This window comes from Sander vitreus, chromosome 23, assembly GCF_031162955.1.
Source record: "Sander vitreus isolate 19-12246 chromosome 23, sanVit1, whole genome shotgun sequence".
NCBI classification, from domain to species: domain Eukaryota; kingdom Metazoa; phylum Chordata; class Actinopteri; order Perciformes; family Percidae; genus Sander; species Sander vitreus.
Window position 1 is genome coordinate 2,595,001 of NC_135877.1, and position 20,859 is coordinate 2,615,859.

At 42.0% G+C, this 20,859-nt stretch overlaps 1 protein-coding gene across 1 annotated transcript in view; it reads right to left on the bottom strand.

Moving 5' to 3' along the window:
• The window catches only part of pnpla3 (patatin-like phospholipase domain containing 3), a 22,083-nt gene extending 1,720 nt beyond the window's left edge, over positions 1-20,363 (bottom strand). The window contains exons 1-9 of the mRNA XM_078242796.1: positions 20,010-20,363; positions 18,966-19,198; positions 18,261-18,326; positions 12,973-13,182; positions 9,525-9,585; positions 9,220-9,399; positions 8,955-9,087; positions 7,469-7,576; positions 1-1,452 (exon numbers count right to left, since the gene is read on the bottom strand). The exon at positions 1-1,452 is cut by the window's left edge and continues 1,720 nt beyond it. Coding sequence (XP_078098922.1) covers positions 1,212-1,452; positions 7,469-7,576; positions 8,955-9,087; positions 9,220-9,399; positions 9,525-9,585; positions 12,973-13,182; positions 18,261-18,326; positions 18,966-19,198; positions 20,010-20,196 — 1,419 coding nt within the window. The 5' untranslated portion in view covers positions 20,197-20,363 and the 3' untranslated portion in view covers positions 1-1,211. The remainder of the gene's footprint in view (positions 1,453-7,468; positions 7,577-8,954; positions 9,088-9,219; positions 9,400-9,524; positions 9,586-12,972; positions 13,183-18,260; positions 18,327-18,965; positions 19,199-20,009) is intronic.
• Between the last annotated feature and the right edge of the window lie 496 nt (positions 20,364-20,859).

The following is a 20,859-nucleotide window of genomic DNA, read 5'->3' on the forward strand; positions in this document are numbered from 1 at the left end:
GCGTTCCGTCTCTCCCTCCAGCTAGCTGAACTTATGCTTGAATCTGATATGTTTGAATGATACCGGAGAGGTGTACATTTAATATTTCATGGCTCTCTAATGACCGATGCAATTTGTATCTGTGAGTAGCCCTACTACACCCTACTACGCCCTACTATGCCCTACTACGCCCTGAACAACTATTATTTCTAGTCATAGTTCCATTATCTTTACTGTGACTATTATTGCCACTGTTCATCACACCCCCAACCGGCACCGTCAGACACCGCCCACCAAGAGCCTGGGTCTGTCCCAGGTTTCTTCCTAAAAGGAAGTTTTCCTCACCACCCGAAGTTTCTCCCTAAAAGCCCTAACTGCTTGCTCTTGGGGGAATTACTGGAACTGTGGGGTCTTTATAAATTATAGAGTGTGGTCTAGACCTACTCTATCTGTAAAATGTCCTGAGATAACTCCTGTTATGATTTGTTACTTAAATAAAATTGTGATTTGATACTATAAATAAAATTGAACTGAATAGAGAGCTATGAAATATTATGTAGTATATACATTGTTTTTGCATCCCAAAATGATTTTATAATCAAATGCATTAAAAATACACTGATAGTACAATTGGTCTTGTTTTTCCTCATACTGGAAAGCCAGTTCCAGTCTGATATAATAAAAGAAATGTATTGACTGTGCCTGTAGTTTGAAGTACTTGAACTAATATAAACATTTAGAGATTGAAAAAAGCTTTTCATACAATAATTAACATTTGGAGTACAGTGTAGTATACAGTTATGTTCGTGTGACACGTTGTAAATGGCCATTGAAATCTTATTTTTTGTCCATGAAAAATGTGTGGGAACCCTGCTTTTGATTCAGTAAGCTGTACTGGAATGAGGAATGACTGCTACGTTTGAGTACATTTTAAACAAACAGGTAGGTAGGGTTGTAGTGAGACTGTGAAACCAGTCACATTTCTGTGCTGTGCATTAAAACAGATAATAAAACATATCCATAATCCTGGGTGAGTTGTGACACTGTCTCCCAGAGCACCCAATCAAATATTGGTGCTGCCCGGAGTGTTCAGAGTCAGAGATGAATGTGTGTTTCCTTGAAACATTTACGCACCATTGGTTCAATATTTAACCAGTCCATCAATCCACCAGCTCCTCACAGAAAGTGGACATTTGACCAAATCGTTGTTAAAGTTCTGGTCCTGAATCTGTTTACTGCTGTCCGGGCCTCTTAAGATCATCCTGTGAGCCGACAAAAAAGCAGACTTGTTGCGGAGAGGAGGGGATGATGTGAGAATGATTTTGGGACGAGGAGGAGGTAGATTTGGCGTTCTCCCAGTAGTTGGCGTGGAGGTCTAGGGAGGAAAGAGCAGGCAGGTTGTCTCTCTGCATTGGTTTCTCACACTCTGTAGGTAGAGGCGGCGCACTCAAGCATTTCCTCAGGCCTGGCTCACTGTAAAGTGAATTACACAGATGTTTAAGAGTTTATTTCACATTCATGAATAGAAGCAAAATGCAACAAAGTTCAAAGGTTCTTTGTTACCAGAACTCCTGGCCCACCGAGCGCTCCACACTTCCTTTTTATCGTTTGGCTACAATGTAAGTGTGTGGACCGCTCGCGAAATGTATCTTTTAACTGGCACGCGGCACAGAATAGCATGAGTAACAGGCGAGACGGAGAGCTATTGCTTAGGGATTGTTGTTGTTTGTTCAGTTTTTGGTGCCGGCACAGCGCCGTAAAAAACGTCAATCTATTGTCAGCTGTTATGGAAGGAAGCAGCTGAGGCAAACAAGAAATTAAAACAGAAACTCTCAAAACAAAACTGGTAATACGCTCACTGACATTCATTTTACTGCATATCGGTGGTTTAATTTTAAACAAATATAGACACTATGTGATCCATTTCTGTGTAAAAGGGCCGCACGCACCTCGCGCGTGCAGAGCGGATCTCCGTGGAGCATAGGCACCACTTACGCGCTGCTCTCGTGTCCGGTGTAGCCAGTTTCATTGATTATAGCGGAAGCGTAGTGTTGCTTCAAATGACCAAGGCTGTACAAACACATCGTCTGACTATATCTATCGGAAGTATCACTAATCTGTCCTTTTTCAGTGTATAATTGAGTGTTACCACTGTGAATGCTTTCGAGGAGTAATGGTCTGTTGCCTACATTCATGCAATCCATCACATCTTGCCCCCTTTATGGTAGCAGACTTTGCACCAGGCACGAGCGCGAAAGTGGTGCCTATGCACCGTGGAGATCCGCTCTGCAAGCGCAAAAATAGGACAGTCTTCTATTTAGATTTTTGTGGTGGAAATTCCAGAAACACAATGTAAATGTTAAGATTAGACAAGGGGGAAACTTAAGATAAGAGCGGTCACTCTGGGGTAAAAAATCAGCCCTTGGACTCTTGAGACCCAGACCAGCCCACCACAATCGGCCGGACACCAACCATCCATCCTCGCACTCCCCTTAAAAACATTTACATACGAGCAGGGTTCAAAATTAGCACCATTCACCACCCAAATGCAGGTAAAATATGTAAGTGGCTGGTAGATTTCCTTGACTAACCAGCCAAAAAAAATAAAATGTTAACATTCACTAGCCATTTAGAGGGATGGCTAATCCATGCCTGCCCAGGTCACAGATGTCCATCTATTTGGACATACTTCATCACAATGTTGTGTTCCGGGATCGTCTTCTTTAAAGATCAAATGTTAACAGGCCAAAGGGGCCACACACACATACCATCTCTTTAAAACAAACAGCATCTGCAGATAGCCTATTCCCCAGAGGAAGCTAGACTGGACTACGGTATTTGCACAACAACAACAAGATCTAGGTCAAGGAGTCTTTATTATCCCTGAGGGGCAATTTGTTGTGCGGCAATAGAATGCAACATAAACAACACATAAGCCATACAAACAACAGACACTATCAATAGAGGACACAAATAGATACATACTACACAGAAGTCCACATCTCACATTGAATTATTAACAAACCCTATAGCAGCAGTTTGTCCTGCATTTAGGCAGACAGACTCTGCGGCCAGACGGCAACAACATGAAGTAGCTGTTCAGGGGGTGGCTTATATCAGCCAGGACTGACTGGGCCTTCTTCAAGGTCTTTGTCTCATATGTTATGGTGCCATCGATATCTTTGCGTAGCCCAAACTTTACAGCTTCAGCAGGAGATAAATGCCTCTTGGAAATACACAGATCCTCAGAATTGGGATGACACTACACAACACCACACTTTGTTTAATCCTAAATATCCTCGATCACCAGTTTATTAAATGCTTCCGTGTAAGTCATCAAAGTCTCCCCAAACTTCGACTTCACCATATGCAGAGTCAAGCTGCTTCTGAGTTTTTCCTTAACAAGGAGCTTGAGAGAGAAGATTAGTTAAATGAGTGTGGGGGGGGGGAAACGTTGGGTGCAATCTCGTCTGATTCCGCTGTCAGAAAGGTTGAAGCATACTGAGGCCTTTACTGCAATGACGTGCTCGCATGAAGACACTTTCTCTAAAATGCTTAATGCCTCGAACTCATTAGATAAATGAAGATGATTTTGGGCCTTCCTTACATTTGAAAAGAAAATGTGTCCCAATTTCAGATGGATTTAAATGATTATCTATACAGATCACATTTGTAGGTTTGAACTTAACTATATGGTCTACTAAAATGCCAGTTGTTTAAATCATAATACCACATAGTGATGTAATGTGTGAAAGCCCAGTAGGCAAACAGAGTTCATGTTTTTTTGAAACCACTCTTCTACTGCATTGCTCTGATGGCTCAGTAACAACAACTGGTGAAGTTATGTTGTGTCTGTGTCATCCTGTTTTGGGTCAGTTTTACATCAATAAGGGCTTGAGCGCCCTCCAGTGACTGCCAATAATTTACCAGTCACGATGATAACAGCAGCTAAAGTTACAACGGGAAAATAAAGCAATCAGGCTTGTGATGGTTAGATAAACCCCCCCTGCAATGGAGATGAGAGACGCAACAGGGGCGCGTCTTACTGGTCTTATAATAGAGGATGGCTAGCAGTAAAACAAAGCACCTTGAACACAAATGGATAAAGAAAAGGGTCTTTTGAATGGAAAGTTGGGTTTAAAGCCCTTCCAGATGGTTCTCTCCACAAGACAAAAGTTATCTGCATGTACTGTTGATGTGAACTGAGTTACCAATTGAGTACGTCCAGTCTCAAATACCTCTTGAGCATTAAAAACTTGAAAAAAATATCCCTTTTAAAGTACTTTTAGTATTTACAGTCATGTGAAAAAATTAGGACACCCATGCTAAAGTTGACTAAAAAGAGGAATACCAAAATCATTTTTGGAAATTGATCTTAATGCCTTAATTAAAAAAATTAGGAAAAATCCAATCTTTAAGGACACCAATTTTCTTTGTGAATGAATAATGTATTGTAAATAAATAAATGTTCTTCCTTAAAATACAGGGGGCATAAGTAAGTACACCCCTATGTTAAATTCCCATAGAGGCAGGCAGACTTTTATTTTGAAAGGCCAGTTATTTCATGGATCCAGGATACTATGCATCCTGATAAAGTTCCTTTGGCCTTTGGAATTAAAATACCCCCACATCATCACATACCCTTCACCATACCCCCCCATCATCACATACCCTTCACCATACCCCCCCATCATCTCATACCCTTCACCATACCCCCCCATCATCACATACCCTTCACCATACCCCCCCATCATCTCATACCCTTCACCATACCCCCACATCATCACATACCCTTCACCATACCCCCACATCATCACATACCCTTCACCATACCCCCACATCATCTTATACCCTTCACCATACCCCCACATCATCACATACCCTTCACCATACCCCCCACATCATCACATACCCTTCACCATACCCCCCCCATCATCTCATACCCTTCACCATACCCCCACATCATCACATACCCTTCACCATACCTCCACATCATCACATACCCTTCACCATACCCCCCACATCATCACATACCCTTCACCATACCCCCCCCATCATCTCATACCCTTCACCATACCCCCACATCATCACATACCCTTCACCATACCCCCACATCATCTTATACCCTTCACCATACCCCCACATCATCACATACCCTTCACCATACCCCCCCATCATCTCATACCCTTCACCATACCTAGAGATTGGCATGGGGTACTTTCCATAAAATCATCTCTCAATGCAACTCAAACCAGCTATTAGGCTAACTGAAATACAACCATGCCAATCTGTAGGTATGGTGAAGGGTATGTGATGATGGGGGGACCAAGGGAACTTTATCAGGATCATAGTATCCTGGATCCATGAAATAACTGGCCTTTCAAAATAAAAGTCTGCCTGCCTCTATGGGAATTTAACATAGGGGTGTACTTACTTATGCCCCCTGTATTTTAAGGAAGAACATTTATTTATTTACAATACATTATTCATTCACAAACAAAACTGGTGTCCTTAAAGGTTGGATATTTCTTCATTTTTTTAATTAAGGCATTAAGATCAATTTCCAAAAGATTTTTTTTGTATTCCTCTTTTCAGACAACTTTAGCATGGGCGTCCTAATTTTTTCACATGACTGTATCTTATTATTATTATTATCAACAGATACAAAAATTGCGATTAATCGCAAGTTAATTACGTGATTAATCTTTTTAATTGATTGACAGCCCTAATATATACATATATATATATATATATGTCTTTTGTAAGGGTGTCACGATTTCGATTTTTATTCGAAATCGACCGAAATTAAGTTATAATCTTGGACTTCGAATTAAAAAAATGGAATCGTCGATGCTGCCACGCCCCCATGTCACGTCCGGTCGGCTTGACAAGCACAAAAAAACACACGTGTAGAAATGCTGCGAGTCAACTTCCTCTAACTTATACAGCCAGTCAAAAGATGGCATGGCAACTGCAGATGCAGGAGACCCATCGACAGAACTTGAACCCCCTCCTCTTTCACTGAAGTCGCCGATGTGGAAGTATTATGGATTTCTAGTGAGTTATGTTGACAACGTTTGCGTTGTCGACAAAAAAGCCACAGTTTGCAAGCTTTGCTATGTGCGTGTACCGTATTCTGTGTGTTTACCATTGCACATTAGCCTAGCAGCTAGCGGAGTTTCCTTCTGCTTATAGTTTAATCCCGACAAAACCGCACGGTTGAATTTCAGCCTGCATGCACGTTTTGTAGCCTAAACAGAGCAGCTTACATTGGTTATATTGGAGAGGGCAACAAGTTAGTGGACTGCCGAGTCGCCCTCTCTGCTGTCTGTCTGCTCAGCTGCTAAGACCGCTGTGCTGCCAAGCGTCTGCCCTCAGCATTGTCTGCAAACTTCTGCTTAAAAAAAAACAAAAAAACAAAAAAATCGAGAACCGAATCGAAACCATGACCTTAGAATCGAAAATGTAATCGAACAATCGAGGATTTGGAGAATCGTGACACCCCTAGTCTTTTGTAGGGCTGGGTATCGTTTTTTTCGATACCGGTACCGATACCAATACCGTGACTTCGATACCGGTTCTTAAATGATACTTTTTTCGATACAAATTTTATAAAAATCCATTATAACAAAAGAAATTACAACATTACAGCACAAATCTTATTATTTTATTTTGTAGCTCCTACTACGTGAGCACGGGTCTAACGTAGAGTTTTTCCTGCGTGTCTCTGTCCTGTAATGTTAGACAGCCAATCATAGACATTATTAGGTCTTGGTAGAAGCATGCTGCATGCTTATTGGCTCACTGATGCTGACACGATTTTACTCCTTAGGTATTGAAATTGGGTATTAAATGACGAGGCATTTTTCGATACTCGAAACTATAGAGGCAATTCGGTTGATGCCTAAAAAGTATTGAATTCGGTACCCAGCCCTAGTCTTTTGTTCTTTGTATTGTTATGTAATTTCCATCTTCGTCCGCTTGTCCGGGGTCGGGTCGCGGGGGGAGCAGCTCCAGCAGGGGACCCCAAACTTCCCTTTCCCGAGCCACATTAACCAGCTCCGACTGGGGGATCCCGAGGCGTTCCCAGGCCAGGTTGGAGATATAATCCCTCCACCTAGTCCTGGGTCTTCCCCGAGGCCTCCTCCCAGCTGGACGTGCCTGGAACACCTCCCTAGGGAGGCGCCGAGGGGGCATCCTTACCAGATGCCTGAACCACCTCAACTGGCTCCTTTCGACGCAAAGGAGCAGCGGCTCTACTCCGAGCTCCTCACGGATAACTGAGCTTCTCACCCTATCTCTAAGGGAGACGCCAGCTACCCTCCTGAGGAAACCCATTTCGGCTGCTTGTACCCTGGATCTTGCCTGGGTCAGGCTGGGTTATGTAATTTTCTGCTATTTTTATTTATATACAACCTTTTTGGTTTGTAATGTGCGGGTGGATAACTATATGACTGAATGTTGCACTGTATGAAAAACCATCTGTTACCCAATAGAGCTAGCCGGTGCTCCTTTCCAGGCCTGTTGGTACATGTCACCTGCCACCCCACACAGCCAGCGCATATCAGCTGGCACCTCTGGGATCCACTCCACAAACCTGGGGCAGAGCAGAAATCATATTAGATGAACAGGCACTGAACTGATGTTTAACACGGAAACAAGCAACTTGGTCATGGACCTGACTGAATGAGTTTTCAGTGCAGAACTGTTTTGCTTAAAAGGGGAGACGTAGATCATCATAGACTGTAAAAAAATACTGGTTGTAGCTTCCATCTCTGAAAAGTGAAGCCAATGCAGAAGTGCCACCTGCATTCTGTCTAATGTCCAGCAGGGGGCGACTCCACTGGTTGCAAAAAGAAGTCAGTTTCTATAGAAGTCTATGGGGATTTTTCCTGCATAGAGAACGTTTTGGCGCCCCCGCCAAAGAGGTTTATAGCCAGCGCCAAAGAAAAATCACCAGCGCCAAAACGAAATGATTTTCAGCAGCCAGCTTCCCTCTCATCCACAGCTAATATATTTTGGCGCTGGTAAGACCGCTAAACTGCATCGTTTTGAATGGAACTGAACGCTCGGCTGTGAAGCTAGTGCTAACGGGATCTCTTCATGCTGCTCTGGGGAACCGGCTGCGCAGCAAGAAGCTGCTGCTGATGGGCGCAGAGCACCGCGGGAGCTCCGACTACTGTCTGTCCTTGCGGCCGTCTGACGGTATCAGTATTAAACTGAGACAGTTTCATGACTGGTTAAAATGTCTCGTAGTCGAGTTAAATAGTCCAATTTGGTGTTTTGTTACAGTTGGTTTTAACACCTGATGCGAAGTGTAGGCCTACGTGATTACACATGAAAACCCTGAACAAGCGGCGTTGTTCCGTTGTTTGTCTGTCTGCGCCGTCTTTCTGCAGTGCCCCATTCACGTAGTGTCACTTTTTCACTATGAAGGTTAAACTCTGCACTTTATCCGCGGTTCACATGTATGCATGAACTGTGGTTGTCCGTTACACTGTAGCCGTTTGCTGCTTCCTGTTTGGTGCTGGAGGGAGTGCACCCATTGGTTGTTATGTGATTTAACTTCGCTACCAAGACCTTGAACTTACGATAATATCAAACACGTTTGATTTTGTCGGAACGTCAAGACGGGAAAAAGACTGACTGGGACTGAGTTTTATGACCACCTTACACCAAACGATTGAGATGAGTGGAGCGCACCCCAACTCTGGCAAGACTCTCATGATTTCTTTCTGATATTGGAAAATAATCTGCGACAGTGGAATCGCTTGAAAAGTCGTTTGGTGTAAGGTCGGCATTAGCCGCATCATCCTCCTCAGCTCCAAACGTGGCCATGTCCGGTTTCAAAAAACCAAGATGCCAACGGCCAAATGCCAAATTTGAGGCATCAAAACGGTAATCCACAAACCAATGGGTGATGTCACTCTTGCTTTTTTATTACAGTCTATGGTTTAGATCTACAGTGTACTCACCTCTGGGCTACTGAGTAGGCCGACTGTACAGGAAGTGTGTATGGCATGAGCATGTAGGAGGCCACTCTCACTGGAAGCATCTCGGACACCTTGGCATACAGGCCGGATTTGTCTTGGCAGGCCTCACAGAACACTGACAGACACACAGAGAATGGGACCAGTCAACCACACAGCATGTCAACATACTTTACAGAGACATCACAAAATCTTGGCTCAAATGTATTTTCATGACTAAAAGTCAGTTGAGTCTGGGATGACACCACACCTTTCTTGATGGGCGTAGGCAGATCAATCTGCTCATCTAGCCACCAGTGCTGTTTTCGCAGTAGGCGGAGCCTCCGAAGCACCCACTCTTGTGTGGTTTCTGTAGGCTTGCAGCAGCAGGTGGTGGGCGGGCTCTCTGGCATGGCAGGGCCCGAGGTCGGACGATCAAGCATCAGCAGGTCTGGCACCACAAAACATGACATCAGTGACACAGTCCGAAGGTTAAGTTAGTGGCTGATAGGGATGCATCATAACTAGGTGAGCTTATCTGAGGGCACCATAGTAAAACAGTAGGAGGATACTCACTGTTTTCTTCAAGGAAGCGTAGAGCATCCTTATAACCGCTCTGACACATGTCAGCCATTACCTGTGAGAGCAAAAGAGTCCATGTTATATTTGGAAAATATCTGTCTTTTTCTCAACTACCTAAAAATGGCTCACCCATATTCCTGTTTGAAATTCATCAATTAATGATGTCACTGATTGAGAAAAGCAGCCCAGTTTATGTGTGTGTGAAAAGAAAGATAACAGTTTTTGCCTAGAAACAAGAAGACAGCCCCCTGTGAGGGGAGCATAAAAGCTTAAGGGAGAGAACAGATCAGAGTTCATTTTCAGACAAGATCTTGGTGGACCAGCTCTGGCTTAATGTCTGTTGCCAGAGAAACTTAGATGCTGTTTGTGAACCCACAATTGTGTTGTAACTTTTATGCTGGACAACTTTAGTTAACTGAACTTTTCGTCTCAGATTGATCCTTGTGTTCGTAATTCTGATTAAAAAAGGCGCGGGAATTAATAAATTGGAGTCAGACTTGACAGGCCTTAGTGCCTCATTAGAACAAATTCCTTACACAGGTAAGCTATTTTTATAAAGATAACTCATTAATAAGAACAAAAAACTGAAATTGAACAGAAATGTTCGAACATCTTATTCAATGTTCAAATTTCTTATTATTGACTTTCTGAATGGAAAACGTAAACGATTTGTGTTGCACAGAACAGGAATCAACAGAGCATACAAAAACATATATGACACTGAAAGATTGTATGGAGTTTTTAAAGAAATACATTACATACATACAAATAAAGGTTATTTTGGATTATACGCATATTTGGTAAAATGAGAATTTCGATACCTTTATTCAAGTCTGTGTATTTAGTACGGAGTGGGAGTCAGGACATGGTTAGCCTAGCTTGGCATAACAACTGGAAGCAGGTTCAAAGTTCAAAAATAGCAACCAACATCATTAAAGCCTACTAATTAACTGTTGTATCATGTTGGTTTAAACACTACACAAACAGAAGTGTAAAAATCACCAACTTTGTTTTTATGGAGACTTGTTTGACATGCTGCAACTATTTCTGTCTATGCTAAGCTAATTGCCTCTGGGCTCTAGCGCCACACTAAGAAATATTTTAGATGCCTAAATAAGAACGCAAAACAATTAAGTGAAATACAATACACATTGTAATGTGTATTTCCATTTATGTAATGTAATGTATGTGTCATAAATTAATTTAAAAAAAACAACAACTTATTTAGAAAGTGTACTGCATTTAAGTGTTGTCCAGCAGAGGTCTATGGAAATTTTAAATGCGTAAAAACGCAATACTCTACTATATTCAATTTGCTTTTTAGTGTTTTGGTTTGATTTCTGAGTTTTATTGTTGTCCTTTTAGCATATGTTCTTCATTTAATTATGAAACAATAAAAGAGGATATACAAAAAATAAGTATATTCATATAACAATGTGTATTGTATTTTAATCTATTTCTTTAGTTGTTTTTCATTTAGGCATTTTAAATCTTCCATAGAATACTAAATGTACACACATAAGAGTGGTATCAAACCTCTCATCTAACTCTGCAAAAAAGCGAATAAACTTATTTCCAAAAATGTAAAACCATTCATTTAATAAAGACTTGGTAAGTACTCTGACAGCTTCTATAAGAGAGCTGTAGCATCAGCAGAGGCGCTCACAGCCAATCCCGTGGCTGGCCTGATCGGGACAGGGGTTAGTGGGTCAAAATAATTATCTCTTTCATTTGACATTCAAATTCTGTTTTCCTGTGCATGTCAAGACAGCGCCTGTCAATATGTGTGAAGTGACAAGTTGACATAGCGTTACTGCCTCAAGCGTGTATGGGTAGACTTGTTTTTTTTTAATGTTTCATGTGTTATGGTACAGAGAGATAATTCCTGCCTCTAGAATGTGGTAGCAACAACACCTCCCCCATCACACAGATTTGTGCAGCCAGACAGCATAACACGCACGTGCGGGGAGCGGTCAGGAGCCAGGCTGTGTAACAACAACGCAGCTCTACCCTGAAGCTCCCCCCATTTTAAAAGTTACCTGACATTAATCACAGGGCCAGGGAATAACAAGAGAAAACATGGGATAAAGGAGAGTGGCAGGAAGTGAAAACCAAAGCACAGGGCACATCTGGATACTTTCTTCTGTCAGTGATGGGTAAAGCTAATGTTTATAGCAGCAAAACCTCTGAGTTTATTTAACTGAGCAAGGTTACGTTTATTAGCCTATACAGTACATTTTTATATGTAAGAGGAAGAATGGTATTACTTTTTTTTAATAATTACATATTCTTACTTTCAAAGCAAAGCATTCTCATCAACGTTCGTATGATATCGTCGAATACTTGCTCTCGTCAATTTGTATGATATCCTACGAAATTAGGCGACCGCCAAGAGCTCCGTGAGTTGAGTTTAGCCGACAAAATGTGAGCGTCATGCAGCGACAACAGTTAAAGCTATAGTGCGTAGTTTCTGTCGCCCCCATGAGGAATTCTAAGAAATGACAACAAAACTGTTGGCTCGTCCACATGATATAAGTCTTCCGTGACCGCCCCCACGCCCCCTTTCACACAGTTGCTAGTAGCCAAGGAGGACACGGAGGATTAAAAAAACATGATGGACTCTTCAGAAGTGTTAAATAAAATCGTGTTAAATAAAGTAATAAAAAATAAGTGAGAAATCCACTGAAAATAAGACATTTCTTTAAACAATCTGGGATACGTAACATTATTCCATCATGTATCTTAGTGAAAAAACTGTGAATATAATAATTATGAGGATTAAAAAATGTTAACTCAAATGGTCCACCAAACATTCAACAAACATTTGATTCATCTTCAAGATTATCTAATCACATTATTTTAATGCATGAAGGACCATAGTCCATCCAAGGCAACGGCCATCCGGCCTGAATGAGTGAAATCCGGCGGAATTTCCGTCGCAACGGCGCAATCACGGAAGTGGAACATCAAGGATATAGAGTCAGTGAGCCAATAAGAATGCAGCACGCTTTGACAAAGATCTACTAACGTTTGTAATTGGCTGTCTAACGTTACACGCCGTTGAGGCAGGCAGGGAAAACTCTACTTTGCGATTTCGATGTGAAAGCGATTCATTGTTCAGCCCTACTACAAACCAAAACTATCAGCTAAAAGAGGTTGCAATGTAAAAGGTTAGAGCCGAGGGGAAATGCAGATTTGGATGAATTCTCTGTGGGTTCATTACAATGATTCCTCTCACGTTACACACAGTAATTGGAACCACTGTTGATATAAGAAAACTGATTGGTGTGGTCATTAAATTACTCCACCATTTTGCATCATTTTTTGTTATTGTCTTGTTCTAGATTTTTTTGCATCAACATTATCAATTGCACTTTCTACGCCCTCTGAAAGAAACGAGAGAAGAAACAGGGCGTCCCTCTGAGGCTGAAGCATGGCCTACCTTGGTTTCCGGGGGAAACAGGGCCCTGCTCAGGCGGTACATGTTGCCCAGGTTCATCTGGATGCTGGTGTTGGTGAAGCGCAGCTCGTGGAAGCTGGTGGAGTCGTCACGAGGACAGATGTCAGACTCGCCAGAGAAGGGAGAGATGGTGATGGTGTTCTTCAGCTCAGACTGCGGCAGGTTGTTGCTGATCCCGCCATCCACGTAACGCTAAAGACACACAAAAAATAATGTACTGTATGTATAGGGCTGGGTACCGAATTCAATACGTTTTAGGCATCGACCGAATTGCCTCTAAAGTATTGAGTATCGAAAAATGCCTCATCATTCAATTCAAATGTAACCCAATTACAATACTTAAGGAGTGGTCTCGCTATGCCAGATCTTCCTCCACCGCAGCGCTGCAGAGGAGGGTCTGGCGAACTCACACAGCATTCCAGGATGCTGGTGGTTTATTGGCATTTCTTTAAACCAATCACAATCGTCTTGGGCGGGGCTACTGCTTTTATAGCCTCGGGAAGGAACTTGTTTTGGTGGAACGTGTATGTTCAAAAGTTGTTTTAGTCGTGCAACAAAAAACCCAAGGCAATGGATATCCGGCCTAAATGAGTAAATGAGTCGGCAACGGAGCAATCCCGGAAGTGGAACGTCGAGGATATAGACTGCCTAAGGAGTAAATCAGAGTAAGTGAGCTAATAAGCATGCAGCACGCTTTTACAAAGATCTAATAATGCTGGTGATTGGCTGTCTAACGTTACACGCCGTAGAGGCAGGCAGGAAAAACTCTACGTTACCCACAGAGACGGGGCTCTTGTAGTAGGAGCTGCAAAATAAATAAAGATGTGTGCCGTAATGTGTAATGTTGTAATTTCTTTTTGTTTTATAAAATCGGTATCGGAAAAAGTATCGTTTAGGAACCGGTATCAAAGTCACGGTACTGGCATCGGTACCGGCCCCGGTATCAATTGTTTTTGAACAATACTCAGCCCTAAGTACCTGCTGCCATTCAAAAGTTGAAGTAGTTAAAACTTTGTTGAAAGAGTAGTTTGCAATATGTTCAATCACTGCACTGTGACTGTGTCTATCTGGGATATATTGTTCATGATTATGGTACTTTGGGCCTGCAATTGCTCTGACATTATAACCTAAAGACACTTCAGCCTACTAAAAAGCCAACCGCACTGTGCCAAAACAAGAAGCCAATTCCCCTTGTCAGTCACATCGCTCTAACATTTTTTAGAGACTTTACCCATTTATTTATGTAATGAAATGCTCCAGTTCCATTTTAGATAGAGAAGAAGGGCTTAACATGTCATAGAGGAGAAGGGATTAACCTTATTCCAAGTGTCAATTGTAAAATTTGAAAAGCTGGCAGCTTGGCAGAGATGCTGGCAGCGGACAGAGCGTGTGAAAAATGTAGCGATAGTGAAGTGATCGCGCCATTGACCAACAAAACCTGGTCTAAAGTCAATAGCGCAGCATTCATTGTTATTTTAACAGCAAATTAGTAAAATGCGCCTAGGTTTATGCACAGCACACGCACACTATGCTTGTTACACACACAGGGACGTGCAGCAGCACACACACATGCAGAAGATTACAAATACAAATATTACAGATCCTCCATCATAACAGCAATGCTCCAAGGTCCAAACGCGCCTGGCTTTTAAAGGGAATGGGAGATGACACTCTGATTGGTTTATTGCATGTTACGCCTAAAACACACCTATGAATTAATGAAGACACTAAGTACAACCCTTTAGAACCATGCGCCCGGCGCACGGACCCTTTTTTCCGCCGTCAAACTAGCAAAGATGGATTTGGACACGCCCTAAACACACCTGCACCAGGCGCTTCACGCCGTGCACTTAGATCGTTAAAATAGGGCCCAAAGTCTTGCTTCATACATACTGTATCTTTGTCACAATACCTTAAAAAGTAAATATAGCTGTGTCAAAAATCCAGCATCACTTGGGCTTTAGCTTTTCTTGGCTGTGAAGAACTGCTGGTAACACTATATTTTATGGGTCCCATAATTCATAACAATATCCCTTGGATGTTTCCTCTGAGAAAACTATGAAAGTTGGCATTAGACTGCAAGTACCAACTAATTTGAGCTCTGGAGAAAGAACCAGGGATTTATATATTTGATACATAGTAGCTGTTGTTTGCTTGAGGAACAACTGCTAAAATGCTAATCTAATCTGAGGAAATTTCAACCCAAGCAAATACCAAATTCTTCTCTAAATCTTTATTTCCCTTTATTTCTCTAATTAAAAGCGATTACACACTGTCTCCATTTTTCCTAATAGAAGTACCAGATTACATAGTCCTTTCAAAGAACGTTTTTACATTTCAGTTCCCTTTTTAGTAAATTATAAGGAAACTTATACTAAGTGTTTTTTAAACCCAACAAAATCCCATGACTTCCCCAAAACTTTCAAGGAGTTCACTAATCCATGACTTTTCCAAGCCTGGAAAATGAGATTTTGAAACTCCATAGTCTACATTCCACTTCCGGGATTGCTCCGGTGCCGCAGGAAATTCCGCCGGATGCATGTATTTTCAACGAAGTCCGTCCCCTTCCTCTTTCTTTGTGTCGGCGTTCTAACCTCTGGTGGATTTGTGAGGACTATGGTTAACTGCTCCTCAGATCTCTGCAGGGTAAATCCAGACAGCTAGCTAGACTATCTGTCCAATCTGAGTTTTCTGTTGCACGACTAAGGCAACTTCTGAACGTACACATGTTCCACCAAAACAAGTTCCTTCTCAAGGCTATTTTGCAGAGGCACCGTTGCTCCGCCGGCACTTAGCACCGGCCAAGACGATTGTGATTGGTTTAAAGAAATGCCAATAAACCAGAGCATGTTTTTCTCCCATAGAGACTAGAAACTCCATGACTAGAAACTCCATGACTAGAAACTCCATGACTTTTCCAGGTTTTCTATGACCGTGGGAACCCCGCCCATACTATTTGTCCACAGCGTGTCATGCCTCAGGTCAATGCACATGGAGTTGGTGAGTCACACTAAACTGGGCTCTGAGGCCGCAGGCAGCAGAAAGTACACAATGTACAGAATCCACAGACAACGCCTGCAGAATACTGGAGGTACATTTCAACATGTATACATAGAAACTGAATCTAGCTTCAGCTTGTTGGACTCTGGACTGTGTTCCCTGGGCTGTTTTGACACTGAACTTTGGCACCAAAACTGGGACACCAGTGTCTATTCAGAGTGAAATGCGCCGATGTGTCCACAAAGATAGTTTTTTTGTTCGTGATGTCCTGTTTTTCCACAGTGATTTACTTTGTGACTGGAGCTTCTCTGTCTGAGCGCTGGTCCTAAGGCAAACAAACGTATGGTGCCATTTTAATTGATTTATATATGCTCTAAATTAGAGCTGCGAAGATTAATCGACTAGCTGTCAACTTTTAAAATGACCGCCAACTATTTTGAATTCCCTGATTCTTCTTAAATATGAAGATTGTTCTAGTTTCTTCTCTCCTTTGTGATAGTAAACTGAACATCTTTGAGTTGTGGACAAAACAAGACATTTGAGGACGTCGTCTTGGGCTTTTTGGGAAACACTGATCCACATTTCTCACCATTTTCTGGCATTTTGTAGACCAAACTTAACGTTAATCGGGAAAATAATCAACAGATTAATTGACTCTGAAATTGGTCGTTAGTTGCAGCCCTACTGTAAACTACGCAATTGAATGATTACACTCATTCAATGAACCTGGAACTGCTATTATTAAAGGCACCTACTATACCTGATGTCATCAGGTTGAATCCAGACTTTTATCTGTCGTAATTGTTGTCACTTGACCTTTGAATTGTGCTATTTTTACATTTTAACAGTTGTAAACAGTTTCACTTCATGTGAAATGTTGGGGCAATGCAGTGATAAGCTTCCGGCTGATGTCATGTGTCTGTTTTCAATGCTTATACTTCCACTGACACCTCAACTCCTTTAAGTGCTTACATTCCCAACTGACACTTCAAACGCTTTCAATACGGAATAACCACAATTTTGAAACTAGCATCGCATGATTATGCTTTGTATTTTTTTTTTTTTATTAGACTTCATGTCATCTGGTTGATTTCTTTTTTATCAGTGTTCATTGCGACAAACCTGAAATTTGTATTTTGTTACTACTATATAACGTCATCTGAACACACACACACACACACACACACACACACACACACACACACACACACCCACACACACACACACACACAGTAACCATAGCTCTGTAAATCACCAATAAGATCACTGTCAAAGTCCAAAAGCAGCTGATAAGTCAATGTAGAGGCAACAGTGGTATCAGAAACTAGGACTTGCAGCTAAAATGATTATCACAGCACTCTTTCGAAACATGCAAACGACTCCTCCTGATTTTTTTCTAATGAAAACAAAATGTTCTGTTCTAATGAGAGCTGCCTTGTACCTTGACCGATATCTTCAGCGCAGTATTCTCCCAGTCGTTTATTGAGGTTTTCCTGTAATACTGTCATAAGGTAGATATGTTTTTGGATTACAGCTGCACCCAAAGGCAATCCAAATTATCTTCGAAACACAGACCATGATTTTACTTTGACTATAACATTCAGATTTTCCCTTTTCAACTTGCTTGTTGCTACATTTTTCTTAAAATAAGACCTTTCTTTGCCACTGATACCTCCCTTCTCCTTTTTCAACTTTATTTTTAGTCACATGACTACATGGTTCCCAAATGAATGGTCTGTAATGTACTAGGCAAACAATGTGACTATTTTAGGAGAAAAAATAAAATAATGAAATACAATTTTGTACAAATAATTGTGCATCCCAAAAGGCAGTCTGTTGATTTTGTAGTGGCGGCCCGCCATGGCAACATTTCTGCCGCCACGGTATCAGAAAAAGGGCAGACGCACAATGTAGTCACGGTTGCCTTTTAAATGATCCTGCCGACATAATGCACCCTTCCGTTGGCTGCCGCTCACATTGCAATTTAACAACAAGTACAACTATTCAGAGGTTGTTGGGCCCGTCCAGTTTAACTCCACATACTGTTGTGTCGATGTAGTTTATTTCGATGTCGATGTAGTTTATTATTAGACGAACAGCTCCACCAGAAACATCACAGCGGTGGGTCCGTTCTAATTGGACAACGTTCAACTCGTCAGTTCTGTCAGCTCATGTTGTTCGGACAGACCTGCCCCCACTGCTAAAAAAAAATCCTAAAGGAAACACAAAGCTAAACCTTGATGAGTAGCAATTCAACCAAAGACACCTACCACTCCTCTGAAGGATGGAGGAATCAGTCCGCAGTAGATGGGAATGAAACTGCTACAGATCAGCGCCTGTGGACACAGTTAAACCAGAGCAAATTGATTTCCTGTGGCTTGCATTATTATGATGGAAGCTGTAGAGCACGTATGTCAAAATCAAGGCCCGCGGGCCTAACCCGGCCCCTCGCAAATTTTGATCCGGCCCGCATATCAATTTAGGTTCACAATAGATTTTGGCCCGCCAAGGGGGTCCGGGTTCTTTTTCAGAATGCAATTACGCGTCACTTAAAGCAGAATTTGGCAGATTTGTCGACTTTGAGACTCCCATGGAAGCAGAGAGTTTTCATGTTCAGGCTGTGAAACAGGTTGCTGGGAGTCAGCTGTGTGGTAGCCTGCTTTCAAAAATGTAATCATTGTTTTGCTTGATTTGTTCAATTCTATGATGGCTAAGGAACTTTTTTTGCTGACTTTTTGGGGGCTTTATGTGGCCCAAACTGTAAATGAGAAGGCTTTATGAGACATGCAACAACACAGTCAAAAAATATTTGACTTTATCTTTAAATAAACGCATGTCAATAAACTCTACATGTCTGGCCCTTGATGTGATTCTCATTTCCCAGTGTGGCCCTTAGCGACATTGAGTTTGACACCGCTGCCGTAGAGGCTTCTCAAGATTGAAAAGAAAACGAAAATGTCACAAACTCCCCGCACCTGGACGAGTTCCTCTTTGCTGTCAAACTCCGACACCAGCACATTCTGCCCGTCAGACACTCTGGTTAGCGAGACGCACAGCCGCCCCGAGGCCAGGACATGTGCATCAGAGGGCAGGTCCCGATTCAGGCCGGACTTTAACACCTTGACCAGGTTGAAGTTGGGGTGAAGGGGGCCCAGGTTCCTCTTCCTGGCCTCTTTTGCCACCTCAATCACATCTTCACAACATTGGGCTAAACAAATGAGATAGAAAAAAGAATTTGAGGCTCTGCAGACAAAAACATTTTCAAGTGTCAACCTGTGACTGGATCAATATTCACAAAGGAGTCAGTGACCAACTGTGACCTGTGACCAGGTCTTCCGATGACTGAACCTATGCTGAGGTCAACGCAGCTTCTTGTTGGTCGATACACTTGTCTACAGACATCAGCCCTTTTGACTGCTTATTCATGGGAGAGAAAGCGAAAGGGTGTCTTTGACACACTGTCCACAGCCAAGAAACAGTTCTTTTATGATCCAGTGGTGCCATGTATATCACAAGAATATTAATCTATTTGTAAGTCTACATGTTAATAACATTTAGATGAAGTATGTTTTGGACACTGGGAAACTGAATGTTGTTGTTTCAATACTATGTTTCATACTGTATATGAAAAATAATATCTCAAAAGTACATTCATGATATATTTGGGTATTTCTATATGCAGAAAAATTAATTTTTGGGGAAGTGTTGTCAAGACATTCAAGTAAAATCTACTCAAATTCAACCAGTTTTCTCACGCCACCAAGTGAACTGAAAAATGTTAAGAGCTACATTTCAAAGATACATTGTTCAAATAGTAGTAGAACATACATTATATTTAGCATTAAGATCAGTATAGGTTATATAAGAAAAACTAGGCCTATACATAACAGACCACATATACATCTGTTATTATAAATATATAATAATAACAATAATAATACAGGACTTCCTGTGTCCTCCATATACTGCTTCGAGTGTGCATAAAGCTCAGGCTAACGAGCCACAGCGGTTTGTCTTACCTAGGGACGCCTGGCTAGCGAGCACCGAGGCGGTCAGAGCCCCGGCAGAGGCTCCGTACAACTTGGTGGCCCCTTCGACGAGGTAGGGCGCTTTCTCCTGCAAGCAGCTAGCAACTCCGATGTGGTAAATTCCCAGAAACCCGCACCCGGCGAAAGACAGGTTCCAGCCGCTGTTTAGGTCGACCATGGCAGGGCAGACCTGAGAGAGGCAGATAGCCGAGTGCTCACACGGCTGACAGTGCTGCTCAGCGGAGAAAAGCAGACCGCATTACTCACTATATACAGTCTATGATTACTCAACAGGTCAACAACTGGCTCTTTAGAGGAAAGTGCAGGGAGGACGCACTTCTAATGATGCCTTCAGATGCTATCAGAACTATCAGAACACCTATATCAGTGGTCCAGTGGTGCGTCTATCAGGATATTAAGGATACTAATTTTTTTTTACGAAAGAGCTAAAACCACAAAACGTTTTTCTGTTTACGTGCACACGTGTAGTGTAGTGTTCAGCTAATATATTTAACCTATTGGATTTTTTTTATTGTCCAGTGTTGATGCTATCCGGTGTCGAAGATGTGGTTTAACAAAGTTTCATGAATGAGGCTATATAGACATATAACCATAATCCGCATGAACCGGAATATGAGGGTTGGCCTACATGAAGCCACTAAATGTGCCGTGCCTGTCGGAGGTTATTTATAAAACTGAGATTAACGAGGGACAGTAAAGGCAACATATTTTACTGAGAGCATGATTGGATTAACGCACGTCTGTCAATTCATTTTCCTACACAAGAGCCAATCAACAGCAAGTTTGATAGACGACACGCAGTGACGTCACAGCCCCCTTA